General features: G+C 40.9%; 2 protein-coding genes across 2 annotated transcripts in view; both read right to left on the reverse strand.

The window, feature by feature from the left end:
• The window catches only part of abhd10a (abhydrolase domain containing 10, depalmitoylase a), a 7464-nt gene extending 4267 nt beyond the window's left edge, over positions 1-3197 (reverse strand). Inside the window, exons 1-2 of the mRNA XM_060862788.1 lie at positions 3040-3197; positions 31-214 (exon numbers count right to left, since the gene is read on the reverse strand). Coding sequence (XP_060718771.1) covers positions 31-214; positions 3040-3112 — 257 coding nt within the window. The 5' untranslated portion in view covers positions 3113-3197. The remainder of the gene's footprint in view (positions 1-30; positions 215-3039) is intronic.
• Positions 3198-15203: 12006 nt separating this feature from the next.
• On the reverse strand, positions 15204-16385 carry gsx1 (GS homeobox 1). Its single transcript, XM_060863295.1, has 2 exons — positions 15962-16385; positions 15204-15646 (listed from the first exon to the last, which is right to left on the reverse strand). The coding sequence occupies exons 1-2, from the start codon at positions 16383-16385 to the stop codon at positions 15306-15308; spliced, it is 765 nt and encodes a 254-aa protein (XP_060719278.1). The 3' UTR covers positions 15204-15305.
• Between the last annotated feature and the right edge of the window lie 7199 nt (positions 16386-23584).

Consider the following 23584-nt stretch of genomic DNA (forward strand, 5'->3'; position numbering starts at 1 on the left):
TTGCTATAGAAACGGTGATCTGATCCGTACCTGAGGTAGGAGTGACCCAGAGATTTGCAGAACTCCTCCAGAGCTTCAGCTTTCTGACCGTTCATGTTAGAGGCAAAGCCAGGGAGGAAAACGACCCCGGGGTTTTTCCCCTTCAGCTTCCTGTAGGCCAGTTTGGGCAGGTCGGGGCGTGTGGCGTACTGGATCGTACTTTTAGATCGGACTCCTAAACAGAACAAACACAGAACACTGTATATCAGGCACCATGTTGGACCTTCAGGGCTGCTGTTTTTTGGGATATACAGACACCTTTGGGTCAGATGCCTTCTCCCTAACCCTAAGGTTGTGGGTTCGAGTCTCGGGCCGGCAATAACATGACTGAGGTGCCCTTGAGCAAGGCACCGAACCCCCCAACTGCTCCCCGGGTGTGTGTTCACGGTGTGTGTGTGTGTTCACGGTGTGTGTGTGTGTGTGTGTGTTCACGGTGTGTGTGTGTGTTCACTGCTGTGTGTGTGTGTGTGTTCACGGTGTGTGTGTGTTCACTGCTGTGTGTGTGTTCACGGTGTGTGTGTTTGTTCACTGCTGTGTGTGTGTGTGTGTTCACTGTGTGTGTGTTCACTGCTGTGTGTGTGTGTGTGTGTGTGTTCACTGTGTGTGTGTTCACTGCTGTGTGTGTGTGTGTGTGTGTGTGTGTTCACGGTGTGTGTGTGTGTGTGTGTGTTCACTGTGTGTGTGTTCACTGCTGTGTGTGTGTGTGTGTGTGTGTGTGTTCACTGTGTGTGTGTTCACTGCTGTGTGTGTGTGTGTTCACAGTGTGTGTGTGTGTGTGTTCACTGCTGTGTGTGTGTGTGTGTGTGTGTGTGTTCACTGCTGTGTGTGTGTGTGTGTGTGTGTGTGTTCACGGTGTGTGTGTGTGTTCACTGCTGTGTGTGTGTGTGTTCACGGTGTGTGTGTGTGTGTGTTCACTGCTGTGTGTGTGTGTGTTCACGGTGTGTGTGTTTGTTCACTGCTGTGTGTGTGTGTGTGTGTTCACGGTGTGTGTGTGTGTTCACTGCTGTGTGTGTGTGTGTGTGTGTGTGTGTGTGTTCACTGTGTGTGTGTTCACTGCTGTGTGTGTGTGTGTTCACGGTGTGTGTGTGTGTGTGTGTGTGTTCACTGTGTGTGTGTTCACTGCTGTGTGTGTGTGTGTGTGTTCACTGTGTGTGTGTTCACTGCTGTGTGTGTGTGTGTGTTCACAGTGTGTGTGTGTGTGTGTGTTCACTGCTGTGTGTGTGTGTGTGTGTGTGTTCACTGCTGTGTGTGTGTGTGTGTGTGTGTGTGTTCACTGCTGTGTGTGTGTGTGTGTGTGTGTGTGTTCACGGTGTGTGTGTGTTCACTGCTGTGTGTGTGTGTGTTCACGGTGTGTGTGTGTGTGTGTTCACTGCTGTGTGTGTGTGTGTTCACGGTGTGTGTGTGTGTTCACTGCTGTGTGTGTGTGTGTTCACGGTGTGTGTGTGTGTTCACTGCTGTGTGTGTGTGTGTGTTCACTGCTGTGTGTGTGTGTTCACGGTGTGTGTGTGTGTGTGTGTTCACTGCTGTGTGTGTGTGTGTTCACGGTGTGTGTGTGTGTGTGTGTTCACTGCTGTGTGTGTGCACTTTGGATGGGTTAAAAGCAGAGAACGAATTCTGAGCATGTGTCACTGTACTTAGCCGTATGTCACGTCACGTCACGTCACTTCATGCTGTATCTAATCAGCCAATCACACGGCAGCAGCACAATGTATAATATTAATAATGCAGATAAACAGCAAGAGTTTCATTAACACATCAGAATGAAGTATCATTTCTGTGACTGTGGCATTGTTGTTCTTGTCACTTCAGAAACTGCTGATGTCCTGCTGGGATTTTCACACACACACACACACACACACACACACACACACACACACACACACACACACACACAACAACAACAGTCTCCAGCAGGTGTACAGGTGTTATATAATAACAAAAGAACAGTGTTTCTTTCACTGGAATCAGTGTTCACAAGCGTAACATAAGAAAGAATCACAAGTGAGTTGTTAAACAGCTGGAAACAAATTCTTTGTGTGTGTCAACACAATTAGCCAATAAACCTGATTCTGATTCACATTTTTACATCTAAATATTTAAGTATTAATATTGTGATACCGATATCATGGTCGCATCGTTCAGCCCTGCTCACATCTCCTCACACCTCACACCACACCTACAACATCTGGATCACACTGGACCACCATCTGTCTTGAAATACTTGTAAAGCATCCTTGAGCTTGGGAAAGGCGCGATATAAATTAAACATATTATTATTATTATTATTATTATTATTATTATTATTATTATTATTACTTCCTCACACCTCACACAACACCTACAACATCTGGATCACACCTCCTCACACCTCAGAACACCACAACTACAACATCTGGATCATCTCCTCACACTTCCTCACACAACACCTACAACATCTGGATCACACCTCCTCACACCTCAGAACACCACACCTACAACATCTGGATCACATCTCCTCACACCTCAGAACACCACAGAACACCTCAGAACACTACACCTACAACATCTGGATCACCTCCTCACATCACACCTACAACATCTGGATCACACCACAGAACACCAAAGAACACTACACCTACAACATCTAGATCACATCTCCTCACACCACAGAACACCACACCTACAACATCTGGATCACACCACAGAACACCTCAGAACACCACAGAACACAACACCTACAACATCTGGATCACATCTCCTCACACCTCAGAACACCACAGAACACCTCAGAACACAACACCTACAACATCTGGATCACATCTCCTCACACCTCAGAACACCACAGAACACCTCAGAACACTACACCTACAACATCTGGATCACCTCCTCACATCACACCTACAACATCTGGATCACACCTCAGAACACCACAGAACACCACAGAACACCTCAGAACACCACAGAACACAACACCTACAACATCTAGAGCAACTCAGAACTAAACAAAAGTTAAACACTCACCTGAGATCTGTGACATGAAGGGAAATGTCCTGCTGTTAATATGACGGTAATGTCTAAACAGTGCAGACGCCATAATCACATTATTATTATTATCTCTACTGAATATTACTAAGGACACTACGTTCTTCTTCACGTTCTCCTTCTTCGTCGGTTTATGTTTATTCTTCTTCTTGTATGATGTAATGAACACTATGTGCTCAGCACTGCCACCAGCTGCTACTGCACTGTTAAACATCCTGTACGTTTAAATAAAGAACCTCAGCTACATATTTTAATCTAAACTTTTATACCCATCACAACGATTTAAAGCATCTCTTATAACCCTCTACAATACAGGAGGCGAACATGTCAGATTACTTCTTTACATGCAGATTTACTGCCTTTCTGACTAATATCCGTCACCAGGTGGCGCTGGTGGTCCAGGTGGTCCTCCAGCATCAGACCTGTGACACTCAATGAGAATCTATTGATCTGTTAGGATCAGAAGCTGCAACATCTCCAGGTGACTGATGTGAGCTTTAAATGAACTCATATTGAACGTGTGGTCTAATAAGGTGGAGATTCCTGTGGGATGGAGATGTGGGATGCTGTTGTGTTACACTGAAATACTAAAGGTTTGTGTACAAAAGATTGTGTAGATTATCAGTTGACACAACTGTCACAAATCAGCATTACAGAACTATATAAATAAAAGCAGTAGATTGTCACTAATGAGTCAATCAGAGGTGATGGTGAAGATGTCTAACACTGTGTGTTTATATAGTTACCTGTAGGTGGCGCTACTCCCATGTATTATTTAAATAAAAAGTGTAAATAAATGGAGCTGAAATGATATATGATCCTTAATAAATAAATAGGATCTCATTACTAGTATCAGACTTCATGAAGATCCTGTCATGTAGGTATGAGCCTTTATAAATATCACGCTTTACACATTTAATATGTTTATGTTCTCCATATGTGATGTTTTTCACAGGTTTCACTTTCACTTGACCTTTAACTTAAACACATATCACACACACAACACACTCTCCCAGTTTAAATGTAGATTAAAAACTCATCTCTTTAGTCAGACGTACACATAATACATCCCATAATATTGTGCATTATTACATCTGACCAAATGCACATTATCATCTAGTACTTGTTAATATTATGAACAGCAGCTACATTAATTCCTCTGCACTGCTTCTCTCTTTCTACTCATCACGAGGCATCCAGACATTGTAGCAGCTCTGATTGTCTTCTGTGTCTCACTGAGATGAGACCGACCCTGTGTGGATCCTGAGACATCTAGAGATGTTCCAGCTCCAGTTGGACTCTGTTTCATGAAAAATTCAGACATTCTAAGAGGAGACGCAACTCCATGTGGTGTTTGAGGACAACAACCTCCTCATCAGTACAACATTTATCAGACTGTATATTTATAATCACACCCCCAGTGTCACCCAGATGAGGATGAGGTTCCCCTTTGAGTCTGGTTCCTCTCAAGGTTTCTTCCTTTACCATCTAAGGGAGTTTTTCCTCCCCACAGTCACCTGAGTCACCTCAGACTTGTTCATTAGGGATAAATACAAACACAATTAATATTAATACAAATATACTAATATTAATATTTGTATAATTTTTTTTGTATTATGTTTCTTATGTTCTGTGAAGCTGCTTTAAGACAATGTCCATTGTTAAAAGTGCTATAGAAATAAAATAAATTTGAATTGAATTGAATTTACTCTGCAGTTTCAGGGCACAACATGGTGTAATTCAGTGTCTAATGAGTGTGTGTGTGTGTGTGTGTGTATGTGTGTGTGTGTGTGTGTGTGTGTGTGTGTGTGTGTGCGTGTATGTGTGTGTGTGTGTATGTATGTGTGTGTGTGTGTGTGTGTGTGTGTGTATGTATGTGTGTGTTAATGTGTGTGTATGTATGTGTGTGTTTTAACGTGATTGCTTACATGCAATAATCACACGTGACATGTACGTGATTTACCTGTGAGAGCTTTTTATCAGGGTTATGACTTTTCTCTCATCTTGTCAATATTATTATGGGAAAGTCTTCTCATGTCTGACGCTTCTACAGTTCTGTCAGAAATACAGACAACGCAAATGAGGAGTTATCATGAGAAACTGAGTAACTTTATCTTAAATAGTAAGCAGTTACTGACGGTATTTTATAACTAGTTTTACAGAACAATATTTAGTTTGTGGGACACAGTGCATGAGAAGACAAGACAAGATTCTTTACTGTAAATAAAAGATTACAGACATAAAAACATTAAATATGATAAGACAAGAGAGAAGAATGAGACAAGATAAGGACAAGATAACTTGAAATAATGTTGTTACGTTAAATACAGGAATAACCTAAAAAAGTCAAAAAAAATTGTCTAAGTCATATTTTAAATGATGAAAAACTCCTGGTTATGACATGGCTGTAAAAGGCTGACAGAGAGAGAGAGAGAGAGAGAGAGAGAGAGAGAGAGAGAGAGAGAGAGAGAGAGAGAGAGAGAGAGAGAGAGAGAGAGAGCAAGAGAGAGAGAGAGAGAGAGAGAGAGAGAGAGAGAGAGAGAGAGAGAGAGAGCAAGAGAGAGAGAGAGAGAGAGAGAGAGAGAGAGAGAGAGAGAGAGAGAGAGAGAGAGAGAGAGAGAGAGCAAGGAGAGAGAGAGCAAGAGAGAGAGAGAGAGAGAGAGAGAGAGAGAGAGAGAGAGCAAGAGAGAGAGAGAGAGAGAGAGAGAGAGAGAGAGAGAGAGAGCAAGAGAGAGAGAGAGAGAGAGAGAGAGAGAGAGAGAGAGAGAGAGAGAGAGAGAGAGAGAGAGAGAGAGAGAGCAAGAGAGAGAGAGGGAGAGAGAGCAAGAGAGAGAGAGAGAGAGCAAGAGAGAGAGAAGGAGGTGAAAGGGGGGGAGGGGGGGAGGGGGGAAGAAACCCGGGAAAGGGGGGGAAAAAGGGGGGGGGGAAGGGGGTGAAAAAAGGGGAAAAAGGGAGGAGAAGGAGAAAAAAAAAGGAAAAAGGGGGCGGAAATGGAAAAAAAGAAGGAGGGGTTTTAAAAAAGAAAAAGGGGGGAAAGGGGGGAAGAAAGGGGGGAAAAGATTTTTAAAGGGAAAAAAAGATTGAAAAAACAAAAAGGGGAGGGGAGAGAAGGGAGAAAGAAAGGACTAAAATAAAAAAAAAAAAAAAAAAAAAAAAAAAAAAAAAAAAAAAGGAAGGGAAAAGGGTGAAGAGAGGGGGGGGAAAGGGGAGGGGGAGGAGGGGGAGAAAAAAGAGAGGGAAAAAGAGAAAGAAGAGAGGGGGGAGGGAGGGGGAGGGGAAAAAGGAGAGGGAGAAGAGAAAGGGGAAAGGAGGAAGGGAGAAAGGGGAGGAAAAGGGGGGGGAAAAGGGAGGGAGGGGAAAAAAAAGAGAAGGGAGAAGAGGGGAAAGGGGAAGAGAGAGAAAAAAAAAGGGGGAAAGGGGGGGAAAAAGGGGAAGGAAAAAAAAAAAGGGGGGGAAAGAGGGAGAAAAAAAGAAAAAAGGGGGAGAGAGAGGAGAAGGGAGGGGGAAAAGGGGGGAAAGGGGGAGAAAAGGAGAAAGGGGGGAGAAAAAGGGGAGGAAGGAGAGAGAGAGAGAGGGGGAAAAGGAGAAGGGAAAAAGGAGAGCGGGGAAAAGGGGGGAGGGAAGGGGAGAAGAGGAAAAAGGGGGGGAAAGGGGGGAAAAGGGGGAAGAGGAGAGGAGGGGAGAGAGAGGGGGGGGGAAAGGGAGGAGAGGAAAAGGGAGGGGGGAAGGAGGGGGAAAAAGAGGGAAAGAAAAGGGGGAAAAAGGGGAAAGGGGAGAAAGGAGAGGAGGGGAGGAGAAAGGGAGGGAGGGGGGGGGAGAGGGGGAAAAAGGGGAGAGAGGGGGAGAGAAGGGAGAAAAAAAAGAAGGGGGGGAAAAAAAGGAGAAAGGAGGGAAAAGAGAAGGGGGAAAAAGAGGAGGGGGGAAAAGGGAGGGGGGGGGAGGGAGAAGAAGGAAAAGGGAGAGAAGGGGGGGGGGGAGAAGGGGGAGAGAAGAGGGGAAGGGGGGGAAGAGGGGGGGGAAAAAAAAGGAAGAAAGGGAAAAGGGGAAAAAAAAAGGAAAAGGGGGGGGAGGGAAAAAAAGGGGGAAAAGGGGAAAAAAAGGGAGGAAAAGGGGAAAAAGGGGGGGGGGAGGGGAAAAAAAAAGGGGGAAAAAAGAAGGGGGAAAAAAAAGGGGAAAGGGAGGGGGGGGGAGGGAGAGGGGGAGGGGGGGGGGGAAAATAAAAAAAGGGGGGGGGGGGGGGGGGGGGAAAAAAAAAAAAAAAAAAAAGGGGGGGGGGGCGGGGGGGGGAAAAAAAAAAAGGGGGGGGGGGGGGGGGGGAAAAAAAAAAAAAAAAAAAATAAAAAGGGGAAAAAAAAAAAAAAAAAAAAAAAGGGGGGGGGGGGGGGAAAAAAGAAAGGGGAAAAAACCCCAAAAAAAAGGGGGGAAAAAAAAGGGGGGGGGGGAAAAAGGGGGGGGGAAAAAAAGGGAAAAGGGAAAAGGGGGGGGGGAAAAAAAAAAAGGGGGGGGGAAAAAAAAAAAAAGGGGGGGAAAAGGAAAAGGGAAAAAAGGGGGGGAAAAAAAGGAAAAGAAAAAGGGGGGAAAAAAGGGGGGGGAGGGAAAAAAAGGGAAAAAGGGGGGAAAAAAGGGGGGGGGAAAAAAAAGAAAAGGGGGGGCAAAAAAGGGGGGAAAAAAAGGGGGAAAAAAAGGGGGGGAGGGATAAAAAAGGGGGAAAAAAAGGGAAAAAAAAGGGGAAAAGGGGGAAAGGGAGAAAGGAAGGGGGGGGGGGGGGGGAAGGGGGGGGGGTTTAAAAAAAAAAGAAAAAAAGGGGGGGGGGGGGAAAAAAAAAAAGGTTTAAAAAAGGGGAAAAAAAAGGGGGGAAAAAGAAATTTTCCCCCCCCTTTTTTTTTCCCCCCCCCTCTCTTTCTCTCTCCCCCTCGCTCTCTCTCTCTCTCTCTCTCTCTCTCTCTCTCTCTCTCTCTCTCTCTCTCTCTTTCTCCCCCTCCCTCTCTCTCTCTCTCTCTCTCTCTCTTTCTCCCCCTCTCTCTCTCTCTCTCTCTCTCTCTCTCTCTCTCTCTCTCTCTCTCTCTCTCTCTCTCTCTCTCTCTCTCTCCCTCTCTCTCTCTCTCTCTCTCTCTCTCTTTCTCCCCCCCCCCTCTCTCTCTCTCTCTCTTTCTCCCCCTCTCTCTCTCTCTCTCTCTCTCTCTCTCTCTCTCTCTCTCTCTCTCTCTCTCTCTCTCTCTCTTTCTCCCCCCCCCTCTCTCTCTCTCTCTTTCTCCCCCTCCCTCTCTCTCTCTCTCTCTCTCTCTCCCCCCCTCCCTCTCTCCCACTGTAATTCAGTTAAAATAAACCATGCATCATTTTCCTGAATATATTCCTCAACATCAGATTTTCTGAAAATGATTTTATAAGCCACAGTTTCTCACACAATCTGCCCACACACTGATTAAATATTTATCCCAGGTTAAACCTGCATATTTATGTAACAAGGCATTTATCCCAGGATATGGCAATATAAACAGGTGCAAATTTGCAGATTTAAGTTACTCAGCTACATCAGCATCAGCATGTATTGTATTTTTGCATTGTATAATAAAACCTGGTTACCTGCATGCCTTTGTCACGTGAAACCTTTATATCATGCACGTTTCAGCATCCGCACTCACGAGATCTCATACGTGTAGATTCATGATCTTGCTTTTCTGCATAATTATTCCAGGTTACTGTATATCCTTATTACATTGTATAATTATACCAAAGCCAAACTGAGCCTGAATATCTGTGGCATTTTATACACTAATTATCCAGGTTTAATTCTGCATGAAACTGCAGCCAACATAATTACACCAAGTTATTTATACAGTCTGCAGGATGTAATAAGTTTAATCACAACTGTCATGTGACATTATATGCAAATGTAATCGTACATTAACTAACAGTCTTAATAGATAATTATACCAGGTTAAACCTCGACATTTACACGTTATATAATCAAAGCATGAACAACTCTGTAAACTATTTATTTACAACAGTTTATTTAAACCTGAATATTTCTGTTACTATGCAATTTAACTAGAGTAAAGATTGATATTCAAACCAGATTAGTTTTGTACAGGATAATAGTTTAAAGAGGATAAAAATGCATGTCCTGGAGACGTTCTAATCCATCTATGTTAACCTGTGGTAGTGGACGTTAAACCTGTAAATAATTTATATTAATAATATACAGATTTAAGGTCCACTGTGAAAAATTTTGATCCTGGTTTTTCCACCCTGTAAATCTAGACCTACACCATCTTTACTCACAGAATGTTTATGATCATTTAAACCGGTATGTTGCAGGTTATTATAGCACTGTGTAATGATACAGAGGTAAACCTTTATAGTTTACCATGTTTATAACAGTATATAACAGTTTATACTTGGTAAATTTTATGCAAATGCCTGCACGGTTAGAAAGGTATTAGATCATCACACCACACTGAGCATGTAAATCTGCTTATGTTTTTGGGTGTAAACCTGAGTAAAACCAGAGCAGTGCTGGTGTGTTGTCGGGGTGGCGCAGTATCTGGGGGTAGAAATGCACTTTTCTGGACAAGGTCATGATCGATGCCTCCACCCTGTCGGGATGGATTTCCTGACTGGATGCGTCTCCACAATCAGCGCTGAAAAGGGGCTTCGCTTTTCCACACCCAAATTACTGAGATGGAAAGGGGATCGTATTAAACAGCGGCGAAACGGCAGTCTTTAACAGGTTTCCCACCGCTAAAAGACGGGCTTAGAAAGCAATTCGGCCAATCCGTGACAAAATCCTGTTTATTACTACAAAACCCACCTCACAGGCTGCGCATTTCGCTCCCACTTTCAGCCACTTATTAGCGCTTGTCCTGAAATGCGTGACGCTCTCTGGTGTGGAATTAATAAAAAAATTCTCCATGAACTTGAAACACGTTACAGGCTTTAAATCTCAAATATAAAATGATATTATTTTAACATTAAGAGTCGTTATGCATGATGGGAAAGGAGATATTCTAAAGGTTAATCCAAAACAGCATCCACGACGTCTGTTTAGGAACTACAGACGCACACTAATGAACTTATTAAACACACACACACACACACACACACACACACACACACACACACACACACACACACACACACACACACACACACACACTAAGAAAAAGTCTTGTCTTAAAATGAGAGGCTGTCAGCATAGTTGCAAATATATTGGATTTTTATGCACGTTAACTACCAAGTACATCACAGCGGCAACAAACATTTATATTCTTTACATTTTAATTAGGTAAAGTTAAAAGTATAAAGTTACCCACTTTAAACTTTAGCATCTATGATTTCATTTTCATTTGAGCTTTTTAAAAGAATAAAGTTTATATTCGTGTCTTGTTTAAATAGTAAACAGGGTCAAGCAAAGACCTCATCTCACTTTCCGTTAAATTACTATCTTTAAAAATTATTTAAGTAAAAAAAACTTTTATTAAAGAAAAGTTTACGTTTTTGGTAAAATGTAAAAAACATTTAGTTTAAAGCATGTCTGAAATGTGTAGTGTGAGCTGCCACGCGAGGTGCAGGCGGCTCTCATTGAGAGGCCACGTGTGCGTCTCCAAAAAGCCTCTCCAACTTCAACCACCTCCATTGTGCGTCCAACCCACATGGACGGCGTCCCTCCACATAAAGGGATTTGCAATTTCAAGATATTCCAGCTTAAATGTTTTTGACAGTTCCCTCGCTTTTGCCTCGGCCTGCTTATTTTAACTGTGCCAAATGGGTCACCTTGGGTAGCTGCTCCGCGCGCAAAGGGGCCTTTTTGCGCGCATTCAGCCTGAATTATTTTTTTTTCTCTCCCCCAACTTACTTTCCTTGACGGGGAAACCAGCTGCTGGTCGTGAAAAGACGGCTTATTAATTGTCCTTTGTCATGCAGAATTGCTTGATTTCTAAAGAAACGTACAAAGGCTCCTTTTTTTGCCAGGATTCAAGTATTTTGTTTCGTGCGCCATTTTCAAAACCCCATCGCATCAGCTGCACCGTCTACCAGACTCAGGTACTGACGGGCCCTGCCTCTTTTCTTTTCTTTCCTTTTAATGCTCTTGTAAATCGGGCAGACTGATTTGTTACAAGCTGCTCTTTTAAATCCGATAGATAAGAGACGAGTCTAAGAAAAGCCGTAAATGAAAAATTTAGTTGGAAAGAAAGGCGAGGGCCGAGTCTGCTAGATGGGAGCCCTGTTGACTCGAGGGTCACGTCAACAATTCGTCTTTCTTCTCTTAGAAACTACACTGTAGCCCCCTTCTTTTGCCTTCAATGAATTGATCGGCACAAAATTAAGAATAAATAAATTGAGCATTTTGAGCAGCAGGCTTATATTAAGCTCTCCCTCCCGCCCGCTCCCTTTGCAGAGCGCATAGCCGAGTCGGGGGCTGCTGAAGGGATAAAAGGACGCACGGAGCAAAACGGGACTCAATAGTGCAATTAACAAAATGGTCTAATCCCATATCTTAACAAATGCAAATATTGGAGTTTGGTTAAAAATGTTTAAGTGAAGAATTAAAGGAGAGTTTACAAGAGCGGCCCCAGCATGGCCAAAGGCACAATAACTGGAATAATTTAGCTCCTAAACGTCCTCAGTGGGCTCATTGTTGTCACCGAAGGCTGATGATAAATTGCCAGAGGAGTAAATACCGTTTAAATCCCATTTCAATAAATTAAATAAAGTTTTAACGCTATATAATGAACAGAGGGCTCGCTGCGAACTAAAACGCGGCGCATTTTTTGGGAACCTACTTGTTTACATGGCAATCCCAAACGCGCGCGCGCAACATTTAATAAACAATTATAATCCATTTAAATGTTCTACTGTAAATTAAGTATTGTTAAATTACGGAATGTTACATTTAAGATTGGATCATTTCTTATAGCAAAAAGATTGTGTGCGTTTTACTTATAAAATCCAGCATCTCCAAATCAAAACATTTTGGATTCACGAAGCACGCAGGCGTCACGTTTATGTTAAATAAGTGTGGATACGTAAATTATTTGCATTTCAAATTGACATTTCTTTCCCCCTCAATCTCATTCCATCACATTTAAAGTGATATATGAGGTACAGCACATTAATCATACTGTAATTGTTTGGGTTTTTTCGAACAAAATAATAATTGAATACAGGACCTCACCAAAGCGCGCGCTGCAATCCTTTTAAATAAATTTAAATATCAACATCGATTAATCTGTCCCATTGACTAGTATATTTTATTCATTTGCGCATTATGATCGTCCCCATGCATTAATAAACTGTGCGGTTTTACAGGGAGGGGGATTATCCTGCGTCCCTGGGGAAAAAAATAAAGCCACCGAGGATGAAAAAAAAAACCCTGCCTAAATATTCACGTGTACCCGAGAGTGCTGGATGCCGATTGTTATCCGCGTGCGTGTTGTTGACGAGTAATAGAGAGTGTATAGAGATGCTATAAGACACTTAAGGCTCGCCTGACCTCCATCCTCTTCACTGCAAACACTTGACTCCGATTTTATCGCTTTTAAACGAAACTAAACTCGGAACGCGCGAATATCCGTCTGTTTTCGAGCATAAGTGTTTGAGTATCTGGTTGCAATTTTGAACTACTATAAATTCACTCACAGTATCATGATCTAAAGTTATTCTGTGGTCATTTTTAGCTCTTTAAAACAACTCACGGTTTTAAAAAGTTGCTAAAGTCTCATGTACCTGTATTAAAGCAATTTTAATAAAAAAAAATCGACATTCTGTGTTCTGTACATTAATACTATTCTCTCTCTCTCTCTCTCTCTCTCTCTCTCTCTCTCTGTGTGTGTGTGTGTGTGTGTGTCTTTACCTCTGCATGTGGCGTTAAAGACTTTTTAAAAGCAGGTCGTGTGCGCGCCACACGCGCGTCTCTGCAACTGAAGCTTTGTCTTTGGAGAGAACTTCACCGTTGCACTTCCACATGCACTGCTGTAAAAACTATAAAAGATTTTACACACGCGCGCGCGCTATTACGGATTTCAGGAATAAACCACATGGATTTTGGTGTAAAAACAGAAAATATTTCTGCGCGCAATTTGACGTGTCTCATTAACGTTTAGTGTTAGATACGCCAGATATGTTTGGGAATGAAATTACACATAAATGACAAGATCTACCTAAACTAATATACTGATATATATAACTCTATCAAACTGTGTGTGTGTGTGTGTGTGTGTGTATGTGTGTGTGTGCGTACGTGCGCGCGCGTCTGTTGAGCGAGTGGACATGCACCAACAACAAGAAAATGGACTTGGATGAGGCGCATGATGTGAAACTGTATTTTCATCTACATAACATATTTGGACAAATTTTATTTTAACAAAAAACGTAGCTACATCAGACAGGGAAATTAAGGTCTAGAGAAACATGAGAATGAGACAGAAATTGGAAAAGGAAAATGAATATAATGATAGAGAAAGCTGGGTCTTGATCAACTATTGCAGCTACACCTGCTGCATCTAGACAGACAAGCTAATAGATATAATGATATAATATGATATAATAAATAACTATATATATATTAGAATATTAACTCGGATGCCAATTATTGGTTTATCTCCCCAAAAAATCTATTATTTTATGTATTATTATTTATTTACATAAAGATTAGTGCTCTTTATTGTGGTATTTTCTATTATTAATATATTTTATTGAGGTGTAACTTCATGTGCAGTGAGAATGTTTTTTTTAACTGACACACACACAATATATCACTAGAAAGAAATATTCTTTATTTTCAGCGATATCATTTTAAATAAATAAATATTCTCATGACACCAAACATACAATTAGAGGTGGTGAGATGCTGAGAAGAAGACGGAGAAACCTTCAGCCTTCACTCAAACATCTCGACTGATATGAATTTACAACATAAAAAGATAAAACAAAGGAATAATGACAGACTAAACTTCTATTTTGGAGTATATACAGAAATCCAAACTTTCTGGACATACATAAGAATGAACAGTGTTTTTTAAAGAAAAAAAATGAACTACAATCATACAACATCATACAACATGTATACAGTTATATACAGCATTTTAATGGATTCACTCGAGTGATCCCCTAATTTATATAAACCTCTTTTTTCCTCTTATTTACACATTTTGATTACTACGCACATACAGTCACTTTTCTATTTATATTCAGGGAAATATGATATTTAACTGCTCCTCCTCCTGAAGACAAAGACAAAATTAGCATCATGGCTATAACAACTACGAGCCAGCTTTGCTAACTTTTCTTTCTTAAAGTTTGGGAGGGTTTTGGTCATTTTAGCCACAAAATCTGTGAGGTAAAACCCATACGTAGCTTCTCACATAAGTCAGAAAGTTTTAAGAATGTTTTGGCACTTAGGAATTTAAAACAATAAAGTTGAACAAAAAATAGTGTCAATTTGAGTCAGATTACTTTGAGTCAGTCAGTACAGGAAATATACAAGAAGTCTGAGTCAGTGAAGTGATCTAGTGGGCTTTTATCTCTTTCTGGACGAATGTCAATCACTCAAATGTGATGATTTGAATATTTTTCCTCGGCTAGTCACGACTAAACTATATATATTTATATCTGATGCCATACAATAGCTAGCTGCCTCGGTGCGTCAGAAACCTCATTACGAACCTTAGGAGAAAGTTAAAATGTTGTATACGATCTTCCAAATAAATCGTCCACCATTTGATCAGAATAATGTCGTATAGAAGCGAAGAGAAGCCCACTGTCAGCTACACTCTCAGAAACAGCCTAAAGGAACCAGAGTGTACTTTTCCTTGTCACTGTCATGGTGCCATCAATCATTTCATGGTGTGAAAATGATCCTTAAGGACCACTGATGTACGTTCATCGTTTTACTCTATAACCTACACCATATGCACAGTGGCAGGTGAAAGATACAAAAGATACACCTGTGATGGTACTACACCAGTGACAAGATCATGTACAGGTACAGGTGTCATTTGTACCACACCATATTGAGGGAATTTTTTTTTCTGAAAGCTAAGTTCATCCAGACAAGGCTATACTATCTGACTATATTTTCAGACATGCTAAGGTTTCTTGTTTTTGGTGCACTGGCACACTCCAGCTCCAAGTTGAGCTCCAAACCCCAAATCTAGCACCTGATTTGGCTAATCAAAGAGCTAATGAGTAACTCTGCAGGTGGTATGCTATGGAGCAAGCCCTGTATGAATGTTTACTGAGAATGTTCATGGGCTAACAGAGAGATCAGCGTCCTCCTTTCCTGATGATGAAGGTGACATGGGGGTGTCATCTTCCTCCTCAGAGCACCTCGCAGAGGAACACTTGCAGTGCAGAGAACCCGTTCTGTGGGAACCTCCCTTGCCTTCTTTCTTATGCTTGACACGTCGGTTTTGGAACCAGATCTTGACCTGTTTCTCTGACAAGTTCAGGTAGGTGGCAATCTCGATGCGCCGCAGTCTGGACAGGTACATGTTTGAAGTGAACTCACGTTCAAGCTCCAGGAGCTGCGTGCTGGTGAACGCTGTGCGCATGCGCTTGCTGCTTTGGAGTTGGCTGTTGCTGTTTTCTGTAAAAAAAAAATACAAATAAATAAACAATATGGAGAAAGACAGTTATTGAAATGGTTCCTTAAGACGGTAGATGGCATTAAAAATACTACAGGGTTCTTCTGATGGTTGGTGGTTTTATGTTACTTAAGGGTTCTAACATGAGGTGTCCTGGAATAGAAACCCCAAGTTATTGGGTTCTGCACAAACTTGTGTCATTTACTTGTTAACTACATTTGGTACATAATGAATTCTTTATGAATTCATTTAAATTTGATTCATTAAACAATCAGACTCAGTGTTAATTGATATAAACTATATAAATGCGTACTCACCGAGCGACATGCAGTGGAACTGCCGCGGGTCCGCGACCTGGTACGCGCTCTGGTAAAGTCCCGCGCCGTGGTTCACGTGCACGCCGCTGGAGGGCGAGTGCTGCCGCGAGAGCGCGGATGGGCAGCACTGAGAGCCGAAAGCCGCCGGGAACGAGGCTGCCGCGGCCGCCGCCTTAAGCAGTGGGAGCGCCGGGGGAGCAGGGTGAAGCTGCTGCGACGCCGCGGCCGCCATGCACAACGGACAGAAGCACAGCAGTCCGGCTTTGCGCGCGTGGCACGATGCAGCTGCAGCCGCCGACAGCCCGTGCAGCGCGTGCGACGGGTGCACCGTGTACGGCAGTAACGGCGGCGGCGGATTGTTCTCGTTGCCTTTATCGTTGGCCTCACGCAAAATCAACGAGTCCACAAGAAACGATCGAGGCATCTTCTTTTTATCTTCTATTACTTCTTCAGAATAAAAAAAAAGATCTCCAAAAAAGTTTCTTTCTGCACGCGGATGAATGCAGAAAGTTTCCAAAAAAAAGGTCCCCAGTCTCTCCGGTGATGGACAGCAGAGTGATGCAGCAGAGAAACACTGAGGTTCTTAAATAAGTTCCAGACCACGCATCTCTCTCTCTCTCTCTCTCTCTCTCTCTCTCTCTCTCTCTCTCTCTCTCCCTCAATAGGGTTTTGTGCCTTTTCTCTGAGCATTCACACTGCACGCTTCCCTATTATTTCACTTGTTAACTAAATGAACTGCATAATGTAGTCCATTCTTGTCAGCCCCACCCACACCGCGAGACGCGGCACTGCCCCTTTTTTTGTTTTGTTTTTGTTTTGTTTTGTTTTTTTTTTAAAGTCCGCCTCTTTTTTTTTTTACAGCCTACTATTACTCTTTTAGTGTCATTTTAAACTTTATTATTTTCACCCCACCCATTGATCGCATGGACACTATTGCTCTTTTAATTTCAGATTCATTCACCTGGCCATGAGCTTATTTGTGGGAAGTCTAAAGGGAGACACAGTGGAGGTTCTCACACAGATGCACCTGCTCAGATCACTCACGATGTCCTGTTTCACATAAACATCACTTTAACTGCCAGCACTGTCTATTACAATAGATTTAATGAAAGTAATCAAAAATATTCAAATATTAGACTTTTTATAGAAATCTGTACAACGGTATTGGGGCTCGGACAAAGATCCAATATTTGTTATGAATACAACTTGTTTTTGAGTGAACTGAGCGTCTAAAATAATGTTCATACTCAACAAGTTTCATTAAATAAAACCAAAACTCATCATGCTCATCAAAAACATCAGTACTTGAATTAACACCTGTGTTCAGTCGGTGCTCCTATAACTTACAACTCTTACAATGTCGTGTTAAAATGTTATAGAGCTAAATTAACACATTGTTCACACTAGTTGTAGAGTTGCATTAAAATCTATCCTGTTGGAATTTTACCTACCGTCTGTCTACAAAATTAACACTGTGTAGAATACACGCTCTGTGTTGGATTATTGTCTAAACTGAATTATCATTTAACTGAATTAATCCAATCAATTACACTGTTCATGTAGGATAAAGTCAGCTCTGTCTGGTTAAAGGGTTCTAAGTGGTCTTAGTTAAGTGAAACCTTCAGTTCTCAGGGTTTCTATATAGAACCTCAGGGTTCTTCCAGAAGAACAAACACAATAAACCTCTAGGTGTCAAAGTTTAACTCCCTCCTGAGTGTAGAAGTTTTTATAATATTATGAGAGCTATTAACGCTATAAAATCTTAACAAGATTAACTTTAACACTACAAAAGTGTTCAAGTGTAAGTGTTAATATGACAGTGTGGATTTTATTCTGTGATTAATTAGTTAGGTCCTAATATAAGAACGTTTGTTTTTTTATAAACACTAAATGAAATTCAATTAAAACAAATTGTATAAAAAGCTGTGACCCAGAGAACACTGCGGTTCTTCCTCATGTGTCTGAATATAAAATGATGAGAACCGGACGAGTGTGGTGTCGTTTCTGCTCAACACCGCATGGATGTGTGAGGCCGTGCGGTTAAACCGTGGTGTTTAATTCGTGTGTGCGGGCCCCCACCGGCCCCAGGAAAGAATATATAAAAATAACCAGGTTTTCACTGCCTCCGGATTGAATTGAATGTCATTGTAGGGAGTTGTGAATGCCAGAGAAAAGAGGCTCGCATTAAAGTGTGTGACAGCACAGGACGGACACACACAAAGGGACCGAACACCCCACCCCCTCCCCCTGCACTAAACACACACACACACACACACACACACACACCAGCCTGCCTTGCTCTAATTCAATTAAGCAATAGGAACATTTTCTTTCTGTTTATTGCCAACAAACAAGACATCCATAAGGAAGAGGGAGAAAAATAGAGAAGGAGACGTTAAGAGGGACGTTTCTCAAACACGCCCACAAACCATTCAGTTGTTATAACTTTCCGGAAAACTTTATCAACAGTTTACACTTGACACTTAAATATGAATGAAAAATGAAATTCCTGATCCATATTACACAAATATTTAGATCGATTTATCCAGCAGAATGTTGATTAATCTAAAATAAATGAGACAGGATCGTTCGTAAAAGATTGTGTAATCAACGTCAATCCATTTGATCTGGATTTACTTCATTAATTTATGGAACATTAATAGAAAATAAAAAAACCCTAAATGATTCCCATTTAATTGTGAATTATGTGATCACATCGGATGGAACTTCTACATAATATAGCATAACTTATTTATTTATTTGTTTGTTTGTTTGTTTGTTTGTTTATTCATTTTTGGAATGTATAACTTTGTCAAGAGGTAAAATGTCAACAGATTGACTAAGCTCATAGTAAAACTTTGAATAAATACATAAACTAACTAACTAATAAATAAAAAATAAGCTAATTTCAAAAGGAGACTTTATTTTGATAAACCCCATAATGTAATCATAGATATTTTAAAGCTGTGGATGAATAAATAATTTGAAAGTGAATTGCTTGGTTTGATAAGTAAAAGTGAGGAAACCGTGTGGAATAAACGGCCGACTGACCAGCGTCCTTTACGCCTATCGCCTCAGTGGTCATGCTTCAGTGCTGATGTAAGCCATGAATCCTCGACACCTTAACAGAACAGTTCGGCCAAAAATGAAATGTCCACAATGTCCCCTTTCACCCTTACACGTCAATCAGCCAGGATGTGTTCAGTGTCTGAAGTTTGCTTCTTCTTCTTCTTACTTTTCACTGGAGCTACCAGATGAGGGTGTGATAATAATGAGTATGTATGATGCTAAACTGGTAGATGGAAACTTCCATTATTCATAAAAACTACAGAAACAAACTTCAGACCCTGAACATGTTGACTTTATAAATGTACAAAAAAAAAAAAAGAAAAAAAATCATTCGAGAACAATGTGAAGTTAAAATGGATAAGGACGAGAAACGCAGACCTGCAGGTCCACTTCCCACTTCCTGTTCGGCTGAAATGACAGGAAAGTGGTGGAAAATATTTAGAGTGGAGAGATGCCTGCTGTTAACATGCTTTAGCAGCTCAAGCTTCAGTAATGGCATTGAATGTGTTCACACACACACACACACACACACACACACACACACATTCAATGAGCTCAGGCAAAAATCACAGCACCGTGTCACTACACTGCCCCTCATAGTGGGGATCACTACGTGTGTGTGACAGTGTTTCACTGTTCTCAATGCTAGATGTCTGTCTGTCTGTCTGTCTGTCTGTCTGTCTGTCCATTCATCAATTAATTCAGCAAATCAATTCATCTGTGTATCTATAATTAACACTAATATGCAGAAAAGGGGTTTTGGGAAGAACAGATGATCACACACACTCACATGCACTTTAACACACACACACTTTCACACACAATCACACACTTTCACACACATGGTAACACCTGTGTGTTAATGAGCTGATGAAGCTGGAGACACACTAAACTAAAAAATATTGGGGAAACAGTAGCATGCGTACGCACACGCGCACTCACACACACACACAAAAACATGCACACACACACACAAACATGCACAAACGCACACAAACATGCACAAACGTACACACACCTGTCTGACAGCCCTGACAATTAGGGCCACAGGCGTTCTCTCGTTTTGCACACGATGCTTTTCAGTGCAGAACCGAGAACCGCTATGTGCTAATGGCTCATTGAGTTCCGAACCGAGCCTTGAGCAGGTAATGGACTGCGAGACACGCTACAGCCATTTGCTTTATTCACTCAAAATGACCAGAGAACCCCAGCTATATCCAAGCGTCCATCCATCCACCCATCCACCCATCCCTCTGTCCATCAGCACACGGGGAATCACCACTCCACTCATAAAAGGGTGTAATTTGGTCGCAACTTTGCTGCGTCATGTAATAGCGGGTCTTTAGCTGACAGATTAGAAGCAATTAAACCCTTAAACAAGCAGCAAGCAGGTACAGAGAGAGAGAGAGAGAGAGAGAGAGAGAGAGAGAGAGAGAGAGAGAGAGAGAGAGAAGAAAAGCAAAAGATAACCAGAGAGCTGAAGGACTGAAAGACATGGAGAAGGAGAGAAAGAGTTAAATGAATGAAGGAAAGAGGGAGCTGCAGAAAGGAACAGGGAAAGAGATGATAAGATTAAAAGGAGGGATAAGTAAAAACAAAGAGAGAAAATATGAGAGAGAGAGAGAGAGAGAGAGAGAGAGAGAGAGAGAGAGAGAGAGAGAGAGAGAGAATGACTAACAGTGAGAGATGAGGAGAGATAGAAACAGAGATAGAAAGTTAGAGGTGATTAGAGGGGATTGAATCTGTGTGAGCAAAGAAGACAATGTGGTTCATTTCAGGCTGCATCACTCAGAGCACTGACATAATCCTTTACTATACTGAGTACATTACAGCTTTATAACAGATTATAAAGGTAATTCTTCTTTCTTTAAGTTACACTGAATAACAATACTGAATTTAGGGAAAGAGAGAAATTTCAAAACACACACACACACACACACACACACACCCAGAGTGAGAGAGAGAGAGGAAGAGAATATCCGTGAAAGAGAGTGTGAGGTTGAAAGAGCTCCAGGAAGCTCATCCTCATTTGTTCTCTCCACTGGAGGCCAACAAATAGCTTTGACCTTGGCAAGGACCAGGGACACTCTGCCCTCTAGAGGACATGCCAAACACAACAGATTTACTGAGAGGGAAGAAACGTCCAGGCAAAGGTTCAGATGCTTCTGCACTCAGAGAGACACATAAAGAAACAAAATAGACAGAAAAAGAGAGAGACAGAGAGAGAGAGAGAGAGAGAGAGAGAGAGAGAGAGAGAGAGAGAGAGAGAGAGAGAGAGATACAAACAGAGAAAAAGAGAGAGAGAGAGAGAGAGAGAGAGAGAGACAGAGAGAGAGACAGAGAGAGAGACAGAGAGATACAAACAGAGAAAGAATGAAGAAAAGAGAAGAAATACTGGAAGTATGCCTGTGGAAGTGAAAAGTGTGTGTGTGTGTGTGTGTGTGTGTTAGTCATATACAATTGTAGAGAAGTTATAAGGTCACTAATAATGCAACTCAGCCCTGTGTACATTCTATACATTATACATCCATTTTTTTTCAGTTTTACTGAGTTGAAATCATAATCAGTTCAGACTGAATAAACAAGTAAATGGAGTCAAGATGGAGGGAAAAGGAATCCTCTGAGCCAGTTGATTGGTGTGTATCTCTCTAGACTGATCGCCTCTGCTTACGGAGCTACTTCATCCATCCTGATGTTCTACCCCTGGTTGGAGTCTCGTGGTCACCCTGCTGGGGGATTGCTCTACATGGTCAGTCAGTCACTCATGGGGTTGTTGTGGATGGAGTCGCCTGGAGACTGTCATGCATTAAACCAATGTTGTGTCAGTCAGCTGTATGGTCTGGTCTTAGTGTTGGGTCTGTGGTGAACTCAGAGTTTGTGTTGAGCCATTAGTTTACTCAGCTACAAACTGTTGTAGGTCTGAGTCTGGTTCCTCTCAAAGTTTCTTCCTTGTGTCATCCACCATCACCTCAGACTTGATCATTAGGGAGAGATATTAGAGAAAAATCGTAACTTAATTTTAAACTTTCTTTCTTTATTTATTTATTTATTTATTTATTTATTTATTTATTTATTTATTTATTTCTGTTTCTATACTTCTGTAAAGCTGTTTTAAGACCATTGTTAAAAGCACAATCCAAATCAATTGAATGTTTTTTTTTGCCATTTGTTTCACCATGAAGTGAATTTTGAATGAATTTCAGAGTCCTAATAACAGACACACTGCGCACACTTTAATAGCTAGTTGTAAATTCGAAGTCATTTTTAGACAATGAGTAAAAAACACAGAAATGCTACAACTTTGGGATTAAATCTGAGGTGTGATGAAAGACGGGATTTCAGATTCAAATCTTAATTTACATTCTAGCACCTAATGTCCTTCCACTGGAGTCAGAAAGCGTGAGTGTGTGTGAGACATGTCGCTGATCTGATCTGTGCCTGGAATGCAATTCGCCTCATTTGTAAGTCGTTTGGAAAAAACAGTGCCAAGAATCAGTTCGGCAGAGCACAGAAGCTCACATTCACCACGATACATCAACACCATGGGATGTGCTAATTATTTACACCAAAAAATGTTCAAAATGAAGCCAGAATTGACCAAAAAAAAAAAACCCAAAAAAACTGTAGTTTGAAATAAAGCAAAAAAGTAAAAGTATTTTGTAATTTAACTTTAAATTAAAAGTTTATATTTAAATGTTTGTATTTATCAAAAAAATACATATATTTTTATGTTTAGCACTGTGAAGCATGTGCACTTTATTAAATATGCAACTAAATAAATAAACAAACAAATAAATAAATAATATGGCAACACATTTGTTATTTTTTATTTTATTTTGTTGTTTTTTTCCCCCATGGTTTTGTAGTAACACTTCAAAATGCATTATTATTATTATTATTATTATTATTATTATTATTATTATTATTATTATCATTATTATTATTATTATTATTATTATTATTATTATTATTATTATTATTATTATTATTATCACCTATAATTGTTTGAGCAGCTGCTATCAGAGTGTCTGAAAAGCGAGTGTAAACGAAAATGGAAATGTAGACACTTTACATTCTATTTACATTCTATTAATAAGCAGGATGTAAATTCTGAGGTAATTTGAGAGTGAAGAGTCCGAGGTGATGCTAAAGCGAAGATACAAATCAGTTTTCTCTGGAACGATGACGTTTAGGTGTGGCACCGTGAAGTGTCTGAGCTCACATCTTCTCAAAGGAGGCAGAATATTTTGTATAAAAAATATATAAAAAATGATAAAATGAAAGATCTAGTCAGGTAAATGCTGAACGTTTCATTTTGTCTCATGTAAAATCAGTAGGTTTTACATTTATCTGATGTAAACCCTGGAGGTTGTACTGGGGCTTATGTAAAGTTCCCTAAACCTTTAATACAGTTCAGTTCAGAGGTTAATATTCGACTGTTTGTACTGCATTTTATTACTGCGAACAAACATCAAACCGAGTGGCATTTATTTTAAGTTACCACAAGCTCACGTTTTATTAAAAAAAACAGTGGTGGTGAAATTTTTCAACCAA

The sequence above is a fragment of the Tachysurus vachellii genome, chromosome 26, assembly GCF_030014155.1.
Source record: "Tachysurus vachellii isolate PV-2020 chromosome 26, HZAU_Pvac_v1, whole genome shotgun sequence".
In the NCBI taxonomy this organism is placed as follows: domain Eukaryota; kingdom Metazoa; phylum Chordata; class Actinopteri; order Siluriformes; family Bagridae; genus Tachysurus; species Tachysurus vachellii.